The sequence below is a fragment of the Macaca mulatta genome, chromosome 9 (assembly GCF_049350105.2).
Source record: "Macaca mulatta isolate MMU2019108-1 chromosome 9, T2T-MMU8v2.0, whole genome shotgun sequence".
Lineage (NCBI taxonomy): Eukaryota > Metazoa > Chordata > Mammalia > Primates > Cercopithecidae > Macaca > Macaca mulatta.
Window position 1 is genome coordinate 125793340 of NC_133414.1, and position 21687 is coordinate 125815026.

Sequence of the window (21687 nt, forward strand, 5' to 3'; positions counted from 1 at the left end):
TGTAGTCCCAGCTACTCGGGAGGCTGAGGCAGGAGAATGGCGGGAACCCGGGAGGCAGAGCTTGCAGTGAGCTGAGATCCGGCCACAGCACTCCAGCCTGGGCGACAGAGCGAGATTCCGTCTCAAAAAAAAAAAAAAAAGAAAAAAAAGAAAAATACCAAAATGGGAGGTCAAGACCAGCCTGGCCAGGATGGTGAAACCCTGTCTCTACTAAAAATACAATAAGTTAGCTGGGCATGGTGGTGGGCACCTGTAATTCCAGCTACTCTAGAGACTGAGGAAGAAGAATCGCTTGACGTGGGAGGCGGAGGTTGCGGTGAGCCGAGATCGCGCCATTGCACTCCAGCCTGGGCAACAAGAGTGAAACTCCCTCTCAAAAAAAAAAAAAAGGCCAAAATGTTAACGGTGTTATTCCTGGGTGGTAGAAGTGCACTCCCAGTGGTATGGATCCAGTTCTGTCTCTACCACCCAGAATTAGACACTTTACTTTTCCAGGCGTATGACAAAGTGAGAGCCTAATGGTGGAAGAGGTCCTATCTAGATCTAGTGTTCTGTGAGTGACAGCAAAAGGCCAGCAAACTTTTTCTATAGATGACCAGACAGTAAATATTTTAGGTTTGGCAGGCCACATATTCTTTGTCAATTGTTATACTCAACTCTGTCCTTGTAGCTCCAAAGCAGTCACAGATAATCAGAAACAAATGTCATGTGACTGTGTTCCAATAAAACTTTATTTTAAAAAGCAGGCTGTGGGCTGGATTTGTCACTGAGGCTGTAGTGTGATGACCTCTGGTCTAGAGCATGAGAATCATCTGGAACATTTGTTTAAAATGCAGATTCCAAAGCCTCAGCAGCCATCTATCACTTCAAAGTATCTGAGGCTTCTGATGAGGCTTAGGAAAATATCACTCCTGGTGACTCGGAGCAGCCCCAAGTTAGAGGACCACGGGTTAGCTAACAGGTTAGGGTAAAGGACTGGCTTTTAGAGGTTAGAGACGGAAAGTATTTTTGGATATTTGCATATCTGTTTGTGAGTTGCAGATAACTTGTCACGTGAGTGCTTTGAATCGCCATAATTGTTCCCGTCGCCAGAGGCTGCCAAGTCAAATGCCTTCAAGAGTCCAGATAAGAAATGCAAATGAGGGAAAATGCCATGAAGGACACACTAGGGCGTGAGAAAGATATGAAGATCTAGAGGGGATATTTCCTTGCCAAACAGTCCTCACAATAAAAACGTCTTAAACTGTGGGCAAGCCAAACCAAACACATCCCTCTGGCAGCCAGCGTAGCGTGTAAGGTAAGGGAAATTCACACGGAACACACAGCTTCTCGGAACTCAGACTTCAATAATAAGAGAATGAGAGGGGTTTGACGTTTGAAACACTCTTTCAGATGTTTGATTTGTTTTAAAAGATGGATCCTCCAGTATTCTTTCTGGCAACTAGAAGCCCGTTGCCTGGCACTTTTGAATATTGACAGCCCTGCGAGGATCTAGGCAGTAACTTCTGACCCATCAGAGAAAGATGTAATTGGTTTGATTCTAGGCTCTCTTATAAATTGCATTTTACCACATATCTGTTCTTGGAAACCGGTAACCAACGGGCAGAATAGGTGGTGTCATCATTTTCTTTTGAAATGGAGTTTCACTTTTGTTGCCCAGGCTGGAGTGTAATGGCACGATCTCAGCTCACTGCGACCTCCGCCTCCCAAGTTCAAGCAATTCTCCTGCCTCAACCTCCTTAGTAGCTGGGATTACAGTCATGCACCACCACACCCAGCTAATTTGAGCTAATTTTGTATTTTTAGTAGAGACGGGGTTTCTCCATGTTGGTCAGGCTGATCTCGAACTCCCGACCTCAGGTGATCTGCCTGCCTCTGCCTCCCAAAGTGCTGGGATTACAGGCATTAGTTACCACACCTGGCCGGTGTCACACTTTTAGCCAGAGCTTTTTATTATAGGGTCACTTCATTCACTGACTGTAGGAGATAAAAAAGGTGATGCTCATGCGTGTGGCTCTTCCCCCACACTCACCTCACTCACGAGTTTGTTTACGCTCTGAGCCCGTTTGAGAACCAAGTTGTCTTGAGCTGGAAGCGAGTGATAATGTGCGGCACCTTTCATCTTATTGAAGTCCTGCCTATATTTTATCTGAAATAAAAACACACAAAACGGGGCTGGAGTTGATGTTTCCATGCTCTGGGAGAGGAATTACTCCAAAGTTATCCTGGACTTAATGTCAACATTTACTTAATACAATTTTCTGAAGGAAAAAAAATATTCACGTGGCCTTTTCTCTTCATTAAATCTATAAACTACTTTGTCCTTTTTTGTTATTAAAATTTTCCTGGCCCTTTTCACACTTTTTACACTTTATACTCTAATTCTGCATGGAAAAAATAAATAAAGTCTTAAAATAATCATAAGAAAAGTTGTCAGTCCAAACCCATTCTGCCCTTGATTTAAACATCATTTCCCTGCTAACGAGGGGCAGAGTAATGTCTTTTAACTTCCTTCCTCAGGGAAAGATGGTGCTGTTATGGGTCAATGGGTAATAGGTGAATAGTTCTTTGGTAAAGGAAAGGAAAGAGAGTGAAGGAAAAGGAAAGAAAAAGAAAATGGTAAGGGGTGTGAAATGAATGCTAGGTTCTGATGAGACCAAGTTACAGTTAGCATGTTAAGATCTGCAGTGAGCATGTCACTTTTCCAAGTTTAATTATAGCCTGCCTTTCAAGGACTGCCAGCAGGCTAACATTCTGCCAATAAAAATCATTTCATCACCGGGTTACACCCAGTTTGATAATCATATGACTTATTTTAATCAATTCTTCCCCTAAATTACTCAATTTCTAATTGGGCCATTTGGCAAAACTCTCCTAACACCCCACTCTGGCTGGCCAGCCTCTGTACTTGCTTTAAATGGTCTCAAGCGAGCTATACTGGTTGTCCATGTGCATCTCCTTGGAAGCAGACAAATGGGGCCAAAGCAATCTTCATAAATTTGGATGGGAGTTGAGGGCTAACATTCTACTTTGGCTCAGCTGTAATAAATGTATCTGTGTGGAGGTTTCAGTAAGCACAGCCTTCAAAGTCTCACTTCTCTGCCTCTGTGGCTCTGCGGTCACAGCTACATGGTACTTACGTCACTAGCGAGTTCGTGGGCTTTCTTGGCATTCTGATATGCTGGAGTGATCATAGCCGGGAAGCTGCCCTTTCCCCTGTGCTCCTCGTACTCCTCCAGGTAACCCTGCTGGGTGGGTCAAAAACTTCAGTGAGTAATGCTTTCCTCCCCAGATGTGCGGAGTTCAGCAATGGCCACTCACAGAGCCTATTATCACAGAGGTTCATCCACCTTGGGTTCCAGTGATGTCCATGTGATGGTTTAAACATTCCTTTTAAGATGGCAGACCCTGGAGTCAGGCCCACTTACTGGTACCCAGCACACAGTCAGCACTAAATAATGGCAACTGATATAATGATGATCATCATTATTTCCACTGGATAAATCAGACACTCTACCACTCTCCCAGGCCTACATGTTATGGAATATTCATTTTTTAACCGACAACCAGGGATGTCCTTTGTCTTCCAGCAGGTCTCAAACACTACCTTACTCATGCCCAGTGGCAGATCTATGTAGAGACCTCCGCCGGTGGTACTGTCTCCCCCGGTGGTACTGTCTCCCCTGGTGGTACTGTGGTACTGCATCCCCCGGCGGTACTGTCTCCCCCAGTGGTACTGTCTCCCCGGGTGGTACTGTCTCCCCCGGTGGTACTGTCTCCCTCGGCGGTACTGCATCCCCCAGCAGTACTGTCTCCCCCGGCGGTACTGTCTCCCCCGGTGGTACTGCCTCCCCCTGTGCTACTGCCTCCCCTGGTGGTACCGTCTCCCCCAGTGGTACTGTATCCCCCAGTAGTACTGTCTCCTCCAGTGGTACTGTCTCCCCCGGTGGTACTGTCTCCCCCGGTGGTACTGTCTCCCCCGGTGGTACTGCCTCCCCTGGTGCTACTGTCTCCCCCGGTGGTACCGTCTCCCCCAGTGGTACTGTCTCCTTCAGTGGTACTGTCTCCCGGAGTGGTACTGTCCCCCACAGTGGGTGGTACTGTCTCCCCCAGTGGTACTGTCTCCCCCAGTGGTACTGTCTCCCTCGGCGGTACTGCATCCCCCAGCAGTACTGTCTCCCCCGGCGGTACTGTCTCCCCCGGTGGTACTGCCTCCCCCTGTGCTACTGCCTCCCCTGGTGGTACCGTCTCCCCCAGTGGTACTGTATCCCCCAGTAGTACTGTCTCCTCCAGTGGTACTGTCTCCCCCGGTGGTACTGTCTCCCCCCGGTGGTACTGTCTCCCCCGGTGGTACTGCCTCCCCTGGTGCTACTGTCTCCCCCGGTGGTACCGTCTCCCCCAGTGGTACTGTCTCCTCCAGTGGTACTGTCTCCCCGAGTGGTACTGTCCCCCACAGTGGGTGGTACTGTCTCCCCCGGTGGTACTGTCTCCTCCAGTGGTACTGCCTTCCCCAGTAGTATGTATCATGTAACCAGAAAAGGAGTATTATATAATTTTTGTAATTTGGGAGGAAAAACTTCGAATTACCATAAGATTATCTGAAATGGGACTAACTGTATATTTCAGACTAAGGATTACAATCTTTGTCTTAATCCTTTCTTTTTTCTTCCCCACACCAACCATCCACTCCCAGAAAGGAAAACCTTCTCTTTCATGACACTGTCATCACATGACGGATAACCCCTCCCTGGCAGCCAGAGGTACTTTAAGACCCAGCTTAGAGACAACCTTCTCCTCGTAGAAGTCCCTTAGTCCTCCCTCACCCCTGGACCTGCCCCAGGCAGAGTCCTCTGTGTTTTCACTGTACTTTTCGCACAAATCTGGAACAGCCCATATGGTGCCCCCCTTAGGCTCATGACTCCATCTCTCTGTGGCCTCCTCCAGGCCAGGGGCCTGCCCAGCTCCAGCACCAGGGCTTGGACTGTGGCACACACATTTTCTAAAATAAAATAGTTGGGTCAGATTAGAAAATCCAGGCTCCCCGTTATCCAACAATGAAAACCATTTAGCCTGAGTTCTCCTTTTTGCCTGGCTGCCAGAATATTCTGGCCAAATATAATAAGTAATACGTTTTTTTTTAAAGGTTCTCAAATTCTTTGGTAATATGCTCTATGGCTTTGCCCATTCTGCTCTATAGTTCTGTGTTTGTAACTTTACTCCAGTTTCTCGCTCTGTCTGTGTGTGTGTGTGTGTGTGTGTGTATGTATATGTATATATGTATGTTTAAGTGTATATATATGTATATGTATATATGTATGTTGTAAGTGTTAATCTTTTTTCAAGACACCTAATCCTGTTGATTACATGGTATAATCCTTTTAACAAGTCTAGTTACTTGTTAAAAAGAAGAATGAATTGGTTGGCATTTAAGGCACTACAGATATTTATAGTTATCTGCCTGCTGGCTTCTCTCTTGCTCCCTCCTCCTCATGCCCTGGCGAGTCATGCTAAATCACAACAGTGAAATGCCATACTAGACTGAGTCCTCTCAACAGCTGCTGACAGTGCTATCAAACAACACCCATTTTGATTCTTGCATTTGTTATTTTCAGGACTGAAAACTTCAATCAAAGCGTCCTACTAATCAAGAACCAGCTATGATACTAAAAAGTTACATTCCATCTGTACCTACAGTCATGTCTAGGTACACATATGAAATGATACATGTGTCTTATAGCTACTGGTAGATAGGATTGGCCAAATACAGGACAAAATATTTTTTACCAAATATAGAAGCCAGATATTTTTTTAAAAGCTGATTTTTAAAAGTTGTCCTGAGCTTTCCAAACAATATATTTAAAATACGAAATGAGTAAAAACATTTTTCAGTGGTTTAAAGCACTAAAAGACCATTTAATTAACTTAGAGAATTTGATTAAATGGCCTTTTAAATTCAAAACCAAGCATTTCTGCTCTGGCAGACATTTTCAAAGGAGTCCCAACCAACCTTCAAACACATCCTAAGACTCATATGAGCATATGCCTAACTACGGCAATGTGTTTTTCTAAAGAACAGAAACAAATTCATTGTGGTCTTCTAAATCATATATGTTGTAGAGAGTGTACTTACTGCCAAATAATTCAAACAACTGTCCAATTATGAAAAAAAATCACTTGAACCCATAGAATGTATTCTTCCAATACACACTCATGTTCTTCCAATGTTCTTTACTTGCAACTGTGAACAATAATGCTTCCTTTCTACCCTACAACACCTGGCTAGTACCAGAAAAGACAGAGGGATGTGCAAAGAATAATTAGCTTGTGATTATCTTCTTAATCTTTTTTTTTTACTCCCTGTCAAGGAGTTCATCTGAGAAGTGAAATTGGAAAAAGGGTTTGCATTCTCTGGCATACTGATTTATCTACCAATCTAGATAACAAATTCACTTTCTAAGAAAATGAGCCCCATTACTCAGTGAAATGCTCAATATTTTTCAAGATGCATTTTGATCTCTATGTTGCTTATGATAGAGACCAGCTAAGCTTAGCTGATCTTAGTCCTTGGGACTGTTCTTCAATGGACAGATAAGAATGCTTTCTTCTTGGCCAAGCCACCATATTGGTATAAGTCATTTGTTTATTTAAAAAAAAGTGCCTCAATCTGTTTTCCTAAGTGGGTCAACTTGAGCCCTGTACAACTGTTTGTCCGCTACTTTCCATCTTGGAAAATCTACCTTTCATAAATAAGGTAAATTAAATGACAGCCCCACCCCTGATTAAATGGTCATAGCTATATCACAACCTAGAAGGGGCCAAACATGGAAAAGAGCAGGGCAGGAGATCATTTTATCACATACCTGGCCATATTGGTCTGCACATTCCCTTGTCAACATGCCCTCAGCTCCAACGGCTGGACCAGCCATTCCCCTCATTTCTTTTTGATATTGTTGATGGTACCTCACCTGTTTGAAGGCAAAGGACAAACTTGGTGAATTTGACTCCCATACACAGGAGCCAAAAGAGTAAAAGTGAATGTCTTAATGGAATATTCTTTTTCTGCTTGGATCTAGGGAGTAGGTATGTCTCAGACATAAAAGTGCCAGGTCATTGTCATGGTAAAATTGACTTAAAACTGTGAAAGAAAACTACTCCCTGGCTTCAGGGTAAATGCAAAAGTCGACAGGAGGTTGGACTCCCCAGACCCAGGTTCACATTCCTTTTTCTCCCTAACATGACCACATTGTCAAGGAAACTTACATCACTTGCCAGCTCATTGGCTCTTTTGGCTATCTGATAGGCGGGTGTGATCATCGCAGGGAAACTGCCTTTCCCTCTTTGTTCTTCATAGTCCTCTGTGTATCTCACCTGAAATGGGGAAAAAAAAATGTGAATCACATGCCCCAATCCCACTGTTTATCAGATGATCTTAGTGAGATGCTCTGCTAAGGGTTCCATGACATCCTGCCCATCTCCTGTCATAGCTCATATGGCATATAATGGCTTACTGTTTGATGGGCCATGTGCATCTTATTCACCTTCTTATTCCCAGTACCCAGCACCGTGCCTGGCACATGGAGACACCCAATGTGGAATTCAAAACGTGCTTGCTAAGCACCTGGTGCAGGCCAGGCACTGGGCCTGGGCAGAGGAATAAGTCTTCAGCCCTCAAGGAGTTGTCAGCCATGTTTGGGAGACACAAAAGTCTTCTCAACCCCAGATCGAGGCTAAGGCAAGAGGAAACCACGTATTAAGCAGAAGCTGGATTTCTGCTTCAATATCCCATTCAGAACAACACTAAGTTCTTGATTTTATTATGCTATGGAACATCTGGGTTATGTAAATGCAAGTGGTAAAAGTTGTTTAGAAATTATGTTCTCTGATTTGTAGTGGCAAGAGAGATTTCTCTCAGATTACTCAGATACATCCAATTTGGTGTTAATCCAATCTAAAGTTTTCTCTTTAAAGAAGTGTTTTTGCGAGGTCTCTGCTAACTGACTTATCAAACCCAACCATCCTTGACCTCAGGAATTTCTTCTTGTGTACCCATGCAGGACTAGAATGTCTGCTACATTCTCCCTCCCTCCACCTCCAAGCAAGGAAAGAAAGAGGGATCTTACGTGCAAACCACTGCATCTTGGCCTCCCTCATTTCTCATTCTCTTTTCTAAATTTAATTTAAGTTCCAGAATATATGTGCAGGATGTGCAGGTTTGTTACATAGGTAAATGTGTGCCATGGTGGTTTGCTGTACCTATCAGCTCATCACCTAGGTATTAAGCCCGGCATGCATTAGCTATTTATCCTGATGCTCTCCCTCCCGCCAGCTCCCCACCATGGGACCTAGTGTGTGTTGTTCCCCTCCCTGTGTCCATGTGTTCTCATTGCTCAGCTCCCACTTATAAGTGAGAACATGGGGTGTTTGGTTTTCTGTTCTTGTATTGGTCTGCTGAGGATCATGGCCCCCAGCTCCATCCATGTCCTTGCAAAGGACATGATCTTGTTCCTTTTTATCATTCTATTATAAAGATACATGCACGTGTATGTTCACTGCAGCACTATTCACAAGAGCAAAGACGAGGAATCAACCCAAATGCCCATCAGTGATGGACTGGCCTCCCTCCTTTCTTACATCACTTTGAAGCTGTGCCACAGCCTTGCTCCGTAGCAGCTCAGGAGTATCCGCCACCGTGGAGAACCTGGAGATGCGTTCATCATGCCCTCTCTTATATTCCACCTGATGAGAAGACAGTAGAGTCAAGGGTGCACCCACCTCACAGCCTCTGCAATGACCTCTCCCTGTGGCTCTCCTAAAGCTGCACCATCAGGCTACACTCAACGCAAACCTGTGGCAAGTCTTCTGTGGCTTGTTTCATGGGCTCCTCCTCAAAAAGTATCTATGCCAATGTGCTAAGTCCAGGAGTGTGCCAGGGATTGCCACACTCCAACAAATATTAACTTGCTTAATCTCCATAACAATCACATTTGGCAGGACCAATGTTTTTCTCACTTTACAAATGAGAAGCCAAGGAAGAGAGAAATTAAGTAATTTGTCTATGGTCACTTAGCACTAAGGGATAGAGCCAGGATTCAAATTTCAGCATTCTGGCTCCAAAATCTGAGCTTTTAACAAATAAACTTTGCTACTCTTCCGGTGGACCTGACACCCAGTTAAAAATTAGTGTCTTCGGCTGGGCGCAGTGGCTCACGCCTGTAATCCCAGCACTTTGGGAGGCTGAGGCAGGTAGATCACAAGGTCACCATTGTTGCCCTGGCCAACATGGTGAAACCCCATTGCTACTAAAAATACAAAAATTAGCTGGGTGTGGTGGTGGGCACCTGTAGTCCACCTACTCAGGAGACTGAGGCAGGAGAATCACTTGAACCCAGGAGGCGGAGGTTGCAGTGAGCCGAGATTGTGCCACTGCACTACAGCTGGCGACAGAGCAAGACGCCTTCTCACAAAAAATAAAAATAAAAAATATAAAAATAAAAAATGTCTTCAATGCTAAAGCAAACTCAAGAAATCATGTGGTCCAGGCTTTGGGTGAATTACACAGTCTTCTCTGTATTTTACAGATATGGTCCAATCACCGAGAACAGTTGACAGGGAAAAGGCAAGAACACAGTTTTCTCTGTAATATGACACCTGTGGTACCTACCTCCCCAAAGCACTCTTTTATTGTTTTTTCCCTAAACCATGGGGGTTCTTTAACAACAAAAATTAGCATAATCAATGGTGAAAAGGCACCCAGACACTCACTTGGCTGGCCAACTGGTTGGCTTTCTTGGCCCTTTGATAAGCAGGTGTGATCATGGCTGGAAAGCTCCCCTTGCCCCTGGGCTGCTCATAGTCTTCTGTATATTCCTGTTGGTCAGAACCAATGTCAGCATGAGAACTGAGATGATATTGAATGACAGCTAAGAAAACTGCAATAAAACCAATGAAACTAGATTTATAAAGTGCTTCGGAAATATTTCAATCACCTGTAATAAATTTAAATATGGCTTATAATTGGCAATTTGAATAAAACCATCAGCACTGAAGAACTCATATTTCCCATGTCAAAGGGGCTCCTCTTCAATGTTCATATCAAAATATGGGGACCTAGCACAACTCAAGGGCTGCCCTTTGACTCTAAGGCCTGTAGGTAACACAGCCATTAATTAATAGGTGGGTGACTTTCCTGTAACTCGTCTGCTAGCAAGAGTCCTACAGTATTGGAAGTAAAATGTCTCTGATTTTTCCCTTCTGACTTTCTGAATATCTCTGATGATTAGTTTTCCTAATGAGACTTAACACCTTAGCATTTGTGTTTCTAGCGTTTTCTTTCCATTTTCTAAAGGAAAAGTCATGAGGACTAACAGTGTTTTCCAAAGTAGATTCTTCAAAGGGTAAGTGTACCTAGAGGTAACTAGGAGGGATCTAGTTACCTAGAGTGTAACCTGTGCAAATGGTTGAGGATTTCCACAATTCAGGCTAAAATTGTCTTCCCTATGTGAAAGCCTGCTAAGATCTCTTATGATTCTGGAGGTCAGTACTTTAAAATGGGCCATCAGGGATGATTCCTTCTGGAGGTTCTAGAGGATAATCTATTTCTCTGCCTTTTCCAGCTTCTAGAGGCCCCCACATTTCTAGTTCCTGCCCCACATGGCTTTGGCCTCTGCTTCTGTCACTGCATCACCTTTCCTCTGACTCTGACCCTCCTGGTTCCAGAGATTAGGACATGGGTGTCTTTGGGGATGATAGCATCATTCTGTCTACCACAATTGTAAAAGTCAAGGAACAGTCAAACTAATTGCTAAGTAATTGCTAAACCAATTCCTAAAGCAATTTCTAGGGTGCTTACCTCACCAAGAGACTTTCGAGCCTCAACCATCCTTACAATTTCGGGGTCTGGCAGAGCTCCTGGGCACCAAGCATTCCCTTCCCTATATCCAGTCCAATAGGCTCTCTACAAAGGAAGCACACGAAGGGATATAAACACATGTCCCAGACTCCCAGTAACACTTACATACATTGTCAAAAGAAGATATTCTTAAACATTATAAACTCCTATTGGTAAATCCTGGGTCTTAGCTAACTGAAATGTTCATTTATTTCAGGCTAGAAAATGACCTAAGTTTCTAAATAATTGAACTTTCTGAAAACCACTATGTCACAGGAAAATTTGGAATATAACAGCATTTTCTTGCACACCATTGCATCAGGATTGGGTGAGGAGGAGGGGAAATCACTGCGATCAGGTAATCTGAGATTAATCAACATTTTTCAGACAAATGTCAAAAACCTACTACCTGTTACTTGACAACTGACAATGGAAAGAAAAGAAAAAAAAAAAGGAAAGGCAAAGTTTCTCTTTTAAGATACTCATGACCTACCACCTTGGGAGATAAAACTAACATGAAACAAATAGCAATTAGAAAACAGTTATGGTTTAAGTGTATTGTCTGAGTGATAAGTACAATAAGAATCTTTAAAAAGCAGTCTGTAAGAGATGGGTCCCATTTGGAGCAGGAAGATAGAATTTGAGCTGTACCTCCAGGGCTGAGGGCAATTAGCAGAGGCCAAGGGAGAAAAAATGGCATCCACTCTAGAAGGTCAGTTCCATGAGGGCAGGGATTTTTGTGTTTGGTTCACTAATGCATCCCAAAAGCTTGGAACAGTATGTAGCAACTCATAGACTCAATAATTATTTGTTGAATAAATTCCAGGAATGTGGGCTGCCATGAATAAAAGCATGAAGGCAGTGATGGGCTCAGTACTTAGGACCATAAGGAGCTGGGTTTGACTGGACCCGAGGGAAAGAGATGGGGAGCCAGGTGGGCTGGAGGGGGGCAAGTTGGACAGGTTGGGTAGAGCCAGCCTTTGGAGATCTGGAAAGACAGATTATTCATATGTGAAATTACACTCAACCTGACTAGCAATCAGGGACATCTAAATTGAAACAAGACGCAGATTGTCCAAACACTTATCTGACAATACCAAGTGCTGGTTAGAATGTGGGGAAACAGGCATTCTCACAAACTGCCTTTGGGAATATAAAATGTACAGCTATTTTAGAATGCAATTTGAGCCCCAATTAAAATTTAAAAGGGACATACCCTTTGATCTAGCAACTTTGTTTTTTCATTAGCTAGTCTAGAAAAAAACTCATTTGTGTACAAAAGAGGTCTTGAACAAGAGTGTTCATTGCAACTTTGCAATAGAAAAATTTTTTTTGAATAATCCTGTAATCCTGTCTATCAATAGGATAGTATAGTATTGTACATCCATTCTTTTTTTGTTGTTGTTGAGACAGAGGCTTGCTCTGTCACCCAGGACGGAGTGTAGTGGCACTATCTCAGCTTACTGCAACCTCTGCCTCCCAGGTTCAAGCAATTCTCCTGCCACAGCCTCCTGAGTAGCTGGGATTACAGGCACATACCACCATGTCTGGCTAATTTTTGTATTTTTAGTAGAGACGAGGTTTTGCCATGTTGGCCAGGCTGGTCTCGAACTCCTGACCTCAGGTGATCCACCCACCTCGGCCTCCCAAAGTTCTGGGATTACAGGCGTGAGCCATAGCACCCGGCCTTGTACATCCATTTTTAATGGTGCACCTATGATCCACCCATTCACGATGGCTTAAAAGGATGCTGATATAGAAATATTTCCAAGATATTTGTTGAGTGAAAACTACTTCACAACAATGCATATTGTTTCATGAAAAAAGTATACATTTAATATACTGTAAACAAAAAATAAAATGCTAAGCCCCCTACCCATCAGAACAGACCCCTCCTCTCAGCCAAGGACATTCCAAAGTTAACCTGCAAAACTGGTTTAGGCCATGATGGGAAGGGGGAGGTCAAACATGTCTCATTATACCCACCTCCCTTTTGGAATTCAGGAAAAGCCTACGGACCAGTATTAACACCAACACAGACTTTAAGTCTGATAAGAAATATTTACAATCTATTCTCTCTGAAACCTGCTACTTGGAGGCTTCATCTGCATGATAAAACTTTGGTCTCCACAATCCCTTATTGTAATCCAGACATTTCTTTCTATTGATTTCAGGTTTTTAGTTAATAACTCTTTCAACCAACTGCCAATCAGAAAACTTCAAATCTACCTACAACCTGAAAGCCCCCACTTCGAGTTACCCTGCCTTTCCAGATGGAACCAATGTACACCTCACATGTACTGATTGATGTCTCATGTCTCCCTAAAATGTATAAAAGCAAGCTGTACTCTGACCACCTCTGGCACAGGCTGTCAGGACCTCCTGAGGCTGTGTCGTGGGCGTATCCTTAACCTTGGCAAAATAAACTTTCTACATGGATTGAGACCTGTCTCAGATACTTTTGGTTTATATAACATATATACGTATATAATTTTCAATAACAAATAATACTAGCTGATATTTATTGTGCCTACCACTGTTCCAAGATCTTTTGATCATCACAATATCATTATGTTAGGAAGTGTTTGAAGTTCACCTTACAGATGAGAAAGTTGAAGTAAAGAACGGTTAAATAACTCATTCAAGATCCTTCAATAAATGGTAGTAAACATGTCCAAAAGTAAACTCTAGAAAGACAGATATAGATAGTTTTATTTGCAAATCAAGAGAGAAAAGTCTGGAAGGATGCTACCCACAAGGTTGATGAAAGCGGGTACTTCTACAGAGAAAACTGGAATTGGAGGTGGTGGATAAAGGGTTACCTTTGTACTGTTTGGATCTTTTTTTTTTTACAGTGAGAATAATGCAAATTCTTATGCATATATTATGTGTGTAAATAAAATAAATGGCTAAGGAATTCTGAAATGATGAGTCTGTCAACAGACAGGGGAGGTGGGAAGAGTAAGTCAGGGATACCCGGGAAGGGTGGAGAGAAGCTGCAGAGAGGACAGCCCGGACGAGGGAAAGAAGCCATCTTGGGAAGCCTCGTAAAGGTCCAGGCAGGAAATGACGTGATGAGAACTGGGAGAGTGGAGAGAAAGGGGTGGAGCTGAGTAAGTGTTGGAGGAAGAAAGGGTAGTCTTCGTTTCAAACCTGGGTGATAGAAATATCGTGGCTGGAAGGGGAAGACAGTGAACCTGGCCTGGGGCAGATAGAGTTCAGGTGATGTTAGGACACGCTGATTGAGGTCTTCCATAGACAGTAGGAATGACAAACCGGATGAAAGGAAACCTACTTGATTTTCTCTAGAAGTAATAATAATAATACATTCAATTGACATAGTATGTCATTCTTTCTTTTTCCAAACCCACTTACCACTTTTCTCTCACCTCATTTGCCAGGGGCTGCCTGTTAGGTGCACCTTCCTTATCCTTGGATTTCATGTCCCAGTGAAAAACTGATTTAAACTGTTCACCGTCTTCTTGGTCATGGATCTGCACAAGGAAGATGTCGTCAGTGATGTTTCCATCAGAAAAGAGAAAAAAAATAGACAAACAATTCCTAGCTAAAATTGGGGGATTTTGCTCAGTCTCAACTGCAAAGCACTGAGCTACAAGGCACACTGCGCTGTCAGTCTCCCTGTGGTTTCATCTGCACCACCAACCAGGTGGCACATATAGAACACCTGCTGTGTGCAAAGCTCTTTGGAGCAGTGCAATTAAAGTGACCGAGACAAAGTCTTTATAAACCTACCACACAATGCAAATTAGAGTAACCTGAGAAAACACTGGGCATTAGAGTAGTGGTTCTTAATTTTAGTCGTGTAATCATCACCCAGGGAGCTTGTTAAAATGCTGGCTCCGCAATTTCGTGTGTCTCACAATTTTACCTGTAACACCCTGATTTGTAATAAACCTTGAGTTAATTTTTACGTATAGATAACTGTCAAGGTTCATTTTTTTCTGTATAAATACCCAATTACTACAGTACTGTTTATTGAAAAATCATTCTTGCTATGGTAAATTGCAGTGATGCCTTTCTCGTAATTCAAGTGACCATATACATGCAGCCCTATTTCTGGACCTTGTATTGGAGTCCACTGGTCTATTTCTCTCTTCTTGTGCCAATTCTATGCTGAGTTAATAGAGTAAGTCTGCTTTTATAGAGTAAGTCTTGAAATCTGGTGAGTCCTTCAATTTTGTTCTTTGGTTTCTTGGCTATTTTTGAAGCTTTGTGTTTTTATATTCGTTTCAGAATCAGTCTGTCCATTTCCACAGAAAAACACCAGGATTTTGAATGGGATTGCCTTGAATGTATAGATTAATTGGGGGAAACTGACCTCTCAGTAACATCTTCATAACCTTGAGATAGACAAAGATTTCTTAAATGTAAAAAGAACTAACTATAAAAGAAAAAAAATCAGAAGGTCTTAGGTCCAAACTAAGATATCAAAATTTATTAGGTAGGAGGCGGGGCCCAGAAATCTGCAATTTTGGCCAGGCGCAGTACCTCACGCCTGTAATCCCAGCACTTTGTGAGGCCGAGGCAGGCAGATCACTTGAGGCCAGGAGTTCGAGACCTGCTTAGCCAACACAGTGAAACCCCATCCCTACTAAAAATAGAAAAAATTAGCTGAGCATGGTGCTGCACGCCTGTAGTCCCAACTACTCAGGAGGCTGAGATATGAGAATCACTTGAACCCAGGAGGCGGAGGTTGCAGTGAGCCGACATCATGCCACTACACTACAGCCTGGGCAAAAAAAATGAGATCCTGAAAAAAAAAAAAAAAGAAAGAAAGAAAGAAAGAAAGAAATCTGCAATTTTTACAAGCTGAAGTTTAAATTCTTAATTTTAAACATAATGAGAAAACAAGCTCAGAGAAAAGTTTAAACCCAAAGAATTCTTGTTCCCTATCGAGGGCATCTTCTGACATTGACTCTCCACGGTTCCTACTGCTTAATGCTACTTGATGTGTATATTTTAAATATATACATTGAGAGATCTTTACATGCTTTTTCCTTGTATTTTTAAGAAACAAATGAACGTTACATAAACTTAAAGTGGGCTTTTTTTGTTTGTTTGTTTGTTTGTTTACCTACAAATAACACTACCAATATTTTGGGCCAGTTAATTATTTGTTGTGGAGGACTGCCTCAAGCATGGCAAGATGTTTAGCAGCATCCTAGGTCTCTACCCACCAGATGCAATAATACCCCACCAACACCAGTCGCGACAATCAGTATGTCCCCAGACAGTAACAAATGTCCCCCAGGTAGGGGTTGGGGGAAACTGCCCTCCTTGAGAACAATGTACTTTAGTAATCAGAAACACATGGCCAAAATAGATATTCTGCCCACTTCTAGAAAGTTATATTTGCTGTCCTCCTTCCCCAGTGCAAATCTACCACTGGGGAGGGTTTGCCTCCTCCAGGGACCTTTCTTGAGGTTCATGATTACATCGAGGAAATAGAGGAAAAAATGCCATAAATCTGACCAGTGGGGTAAGGAAGCATGAAGGGCTAAATTTCATCCTCTGAATAGAAAAAAAGCCTAGATGTTTTATTTTTCTAAAAATTCCATTCACACCTACCAAAGAGGAAATTCTATCTTTGCAAATATTTATTTTCCAAAGGGTGACATTTAGGAACAAAACACTGCAAATCAGCTCTGAATGCCAGCTTAAAATCTTTGCTTTTCTCCTTCATCACCATCACTGAAAACTCTCTTTCCTTTTTTGATTTTAGCACTTGCACAATGAATTTGTTTTTTATTCAATTGTCAAAGTCTCTCAGAGATCACAAGGAGGTGAAAGGTAATTCATAGCACACCCTCGGGCAGTTGTAAGAGCTGGGCCCTGTAAGGGACATGGCTGTCCATTTTACTTTGTCCCTGGTGGGCAAGAAGGAGAAAGTGATCTCAGTAGACAACACACACATATACACACACACACCCCATATACACATATAAACATACATACGTACATAAACACCATACACACATATATACATACATACATACATAAACACCATACACACATATATACACTCACTATATACACATATATACATACCACATACACCTATACATATCCCACATGCATACACATATACATACATACACATATATACATACACACCAAATACATGCATACAATACACATGAACATGTGCACACACATACACATGCACACACATCACATACACATGCACACACATCACATACACACATATAGATGTGTGCGCACACACATTCATACCTACATACACACATATACACACTCCCCAGATGCACACACACATATATATACACACATATACACTGTCACATAGACACAAACAAATACACACACGCAGGCCTCCTGGGAAGCTCACATCACTGTCTGTGGCTGGAAATAAAACCAGCAACAATCCTAGCCTTGCTCCATGTCGGGCCTGTCATACACAGTTAAAATAAAGTGAGTCCACTCCCACTTCAAAAAAAGGAAAATAGTGTGCAACCTGTTGTGTGATTATAAGGTGGAGACATGCCCGCTGTGGCTCAGTTAGAGGGAAAATACAGACATTATGGATCTTTCTGTAGACAGTGTAATAAATGCAAACAGTATTCTGATGTAAAGTACATCTCCTCATACTTTATTTGTCAAATCCTCGCTACACAACTGCAGAAACATCTGGATATTTGAAAACATGAACAAGTGCTTTTGTCTTCTGGAGAGTTTGCCACCCTCTGGGTATATATGAAAGTGAGCCACTAACAAATATTCTAAAGTTAAACAGATCTGGATTTGTGCCCAACCAGCTGGGTAAACTAGGCAGGTTATTTAACCTCTCTGAGCCTCAGTTTCCTCAACTATAACACGATAATATTACAGAAGGCTCTTGTCAAGAACACATGAGATAATATAAATAACTTATCAGAGTGTTTAGCACTCTGTTTAAGTAAGAGCTATATTCAATATTTACTATAATTTCATGTAGCTGCCCTCAGACACCAAGAGATGAAAACAAAGTCCTAAAAGAATTAGGCTTCTCAGTAACCTAGGATTGCTTGTGAATTCTTAAGACTTGTGAATCCCTAGGAAGCAATGATATCTGAGCAACAATTTGAGCCTCCATTTCCTCATCGTAAAATGGGATGATAGTAGTATCAACTTCATTGGGTTGCAATGTATGTTAAATGAATTAAGTGCTTCCACAGTAAATGCTATATAAGCTTGTTAAATAAAAGAAATAATAAACTCACAATTAGTTCTAAGCATTTAGTGAAAATAAGGTATCTTGGCAGCATGTGTACAGAGCCACACAGCAAGACCACTACCTCTATCTCATATACAGTTTCTTGGGAGGAGGACAGTTGGGCAAGGAAGGGAGTCAGTATGAGGTGGAGCAACATTAGGAAGGGAATCTTGGGTAAAGAGGGATTACTAGAGAACCTTTCACCTCATGGGTAATTTTCTAATTTTAGAAAGCCACTAAAACTTCATCCCACAGAGCAACTTCGTGTGGGCATGGGTTATAGAAGCTCAATGATTCATCATTTTAATAGGTGCAAGAGTTACGCCGATAGCTGGTTATTTGACAAAACTCCACTATTAGATTTTCAAGAGGTTGGATTTGGCAGTGTGGCCTCCATGTTTACCTCCCCATCTCAACTCCACACCTCCTAAACTAAACTTCCTTTCCAAAGGAAAACATCTTTGACCTATTCCCACCCCAAGGGGAAAACAGGCTGTCAATAATCCTAAGTAATGACTGAATTCAGAGAGACTTGCGTGTGAAACTAAAGGTTTTGATTTTACGTGCCAGAATATCACAGGGAAAAGTCAAGATCCTTGTAATATGTTCCAACTATGTAAACATTGTTTTATGTAGTAAGCATCTAGTGTGTGCAGAGCCTACTCTACGAACTGTCATCATTTTATGAAACAGCCTTGAGCTGGTCAAGACACAAAGATTATACTGAAATCAAGGACCTCAATTATTCTATCTACATTATCCTGTATATTGGCCCCTAAAATTGTGGGAGAACAAACAGTCACATTTGTTACTCAAATGCACTTTACATGTGTATGTGGAGGAAATGGGCAGCTTCACATGCAGACAGAGACACTTAAAAACTTTACACGTGCCTAAGCATTGTTAATGGATATATAATATTTGCACATATTTGTGGAGTACATGTAATATTTCGTTACGTATTAGAATGTATAATGATCAAGTCAGGGTATTTAGGGTGTTTCGCCTCAAGTATTATTTCTATTCCAGCTATTTTGAATTATATGATACTTTGTTGTTAATTGTGGTCACCCTACTCTGCCATAGGACATCACAACATATTCCTTCTTTTATTTATTTAATTTTCTAAGAAATAAAGACAGGGTCTCACTATGTTGCCCAGGCCAATCTCTAACTCCTAAGCTCAAACCACTTGCCTGCTTTGGCCTCCCAAAGTCTTGGGATTACAGGTGTGAGCCACCGTGCCTGGCTAGAACATATTCCTTCTATCTAATTGTATGTTTCTACCCAGTAACCAACCATTCTCCATACCCTCCGTCCCACTGAAAATTAAATAACTTACCCCACTGATGGCTTCTGGGAATGTCCTCACATTTAGATTTAATGGAGTGTGATAGACACTGGTGAAAGTGTTGTTCTTAGGGTTATGGCTACAACAAATAGGTAAAAATCAAAATTAGAAATGTACTTTATCCAAATGATTGAGGGACTATTCTTAAGATTATTTTTAAATAATAATAGTTATTTTTTTAAAAAATCAATAAATATAAAACTTAAAAATTAAGTTCATGATTTTCCAGGCAATGCATCTTCCAGAAAAAAAAAGCAAATCAAATAAAATCAACATATACAACTGAAAGCCTAAATTTAACTGGAAATGATCACTTGAAAACTTCCTAAAGAAAGTAAAAAAGGATTCTGAAATTATTTAAAAGAAAATACTTCAAAGCTCTAGATGCATATTTATGGCCATTATATTTTTCTGCACAATATTTAATCATTTGACATGAGGTTATAGTGGTTATATTTGATCTTTTACTTGGAAGAAATTTGAGATTTTGTGTCCATTGCATAAAATCCCACCTTAGGTCTCTTTAATGACAGGATACAAGTGAACACTTTGGGGAAGATATTTCTTGTATTTAACCCCGGGGTATGTGATTTGAACATTTAGTTGGCTCCTTGTTGAAAAACAAATAAAACTCAAGAGGTGGTGGTGAGGGCATCAAACACTTACGCGTGACAGTACGGCTTTTTCTGGTGACTCACAAAGTTATTAACAGACAGCATCATCTTGCAAACTTCACAGTGAAAACAGGCTTTATGCCATATCTAGAAATCATACAGAGAAGATTTAGCAATTACCTTTTCTCCCCCAGACTCAAGGTACTTATATATTTTAGGGTACAAAAATGAACTTCGAGGATAAAATGGTGATTTAAAAAAATTAAAAACCACACACTCAGCTATAACAACACTCACAGTTAAATAAATGGATAACTTTTTCTTTTCGAGACAACATAGAAGAAATAGAAATGGGTAGAACTAAATAAAGGTGGGAAAATACAACTTTTTCTTGTGGTTCAAAAAAATTTAACTGAAAATTAAATTTCCATATTTACCTATGCCCATATGTGAGAAGGTCAATTTCCTGTGTTTGTTATTATTCACAAAAGCCAAGAAACGTCTACTGACCTGATCTATACAGCTGATCTTCTCAGCAGGATAAACCCCATACCCACACCTAGAGCAAGCCTGCACATTCATCTCGAAGCCGGAAGGGAGAAGACAAAGATAGGCAACAGGCAAGAAATGCAAGGAGAACCCCCAGTCTAGTTCAAGCCTTCAAAATCCGACGTCTCTAAAATTCCTGTGGGCGCCTCGATCGTTCAGAGTCCAACTTCCACTTTCCTTTGCTGACCTTCTAGTTTGAAGTCAGCAGTTGGATGGTTTTTAAAGCTGCCACTTACTCAAGGGGCTATTTTGGCCACTCACTCAGCACGCATGCGTCTGGGAAATAAGGTGGAAGTATTTCTAGCTGACATGCTTCTCTAAATAGAAAAATGAACTCACAACAGCATCATGTTTATGTGGATAACCAAATCCTGGTGTATGATCAGGCAGCATGGAGTGGTTTAGCACTAGCTGTGATCATGACCCAAGAAAAGAACCTAAAGGAAGATGCCACACCGTCATCCAACGATCAAATTAGAAAAGCTTGCTCTATGCATCCTATGACTAAAGCAGAAAGGCCAGCTCCCAAAAATATAGAAAATAAAATAGGATTGATTCACTCCTTTAAATGGATAAATATCACACTTGAGTTTTAACTTTACCTATCCAAAGTGTTTACAACAGTGAAACTAAACACTTAATAAGGTATCAATTTGTGTTTAGCTTCTACTGGAATGCGAAACTAAAAACAAATGAGAACTCTTGGTGTTTTGACCTCTGTATTTTATTCTAGAATGTTCCAAGAAGGCCTTTGTGCTTGGTCCCCCGCCTCACAGGCCTTAAAAGGGGTAACATGAAGACAGAATCTCTCTTCCTGGCTTTGGGAAGCCTCTCATTGCCTTCAGTCTCTGCTGAAATGTCACCTGATCACCTTATAGAAATACCTGATACAAAGTGGTACCTCACCTGTTCCCACTCCTATCTCATTATCTTCTATTACTCTTAGCCTGCTTGATGGTCTTCATGTCGGTATCACAACTGGACATATTACATGTTAATGTTTCTACTTTTAAAAATCGTGTCTCTCCCATCAAAATATGAATCCTATCTA

General features: G+C 41.6%; 1 protein-coding gene across 8 annotated transcripts in view; it reads right to left on the reverse strand.

Annotated features, from left to right (window-relative positions):
• The window catches only part of NRAP (nebulin related anchoring protein), a 76806-nt gene extending 55847 nt beyond the window's left edge, over nucleotides 1–20959 (reverse strand). For 4 of the 8 annotated variants that reach the window (XM_077947539.1, XM_015148214.3, XM_077947537.1 and 1 more), the window contains exons 1-11: nucleotides 20598–20959; nucleotides 20140–20234; nucleotides 19465–19552; nucleotides 14278–14382; nucleotides 10850–10954; nucleotides 9763–9867; nucleotides 8632–8736; nucleotides 7261–7368; nucleotides 6861–6965; nucleotides 3141–3248; nucleotides 2033–2149 (exon numbers count right to left, since the gene is read on the reverse strand). In XM_077947539.1, the coding sequence (XP_077803665.1) occupies nucleotides 2033–2149; nucleotides 3141–3248; nucleotides 6861–6965; nucleotides 7261–7368; nucleotides 8632–8736; nucleotides 9763–9867; nucleotides 10850–10954; nucleotides 14278–14382; nucleotides 19465–19552; nucleotides 20140–20234; nucleotides 20598–20669 (1113 nt within the window). In that variant the 5' untranslated portion in view covers nucleotides 20670–20959. The remainder of the gene's footprint in view (nucleotides 1–2032; nucleotides 2150–3140; nucleotides 3249–6860; nucleotides 6966–7260; nucleotides 7369–8631; nucleotides 8737–9762; nucleotides 9868–10849; nucleotides 10955–14277; nucleotides 14383–19464; nucleotides 19553–20139; nucleotides 20235–20597) is intronic. The other 4 variants (XM_077947540.1, XM_015148215.3, XM_077947538.1 and 1 more) reach the window with 2 other exon arrangements.
• Between the last annotated feature and the right edge of the window lie 728 nt (nucleotides 20960–21687).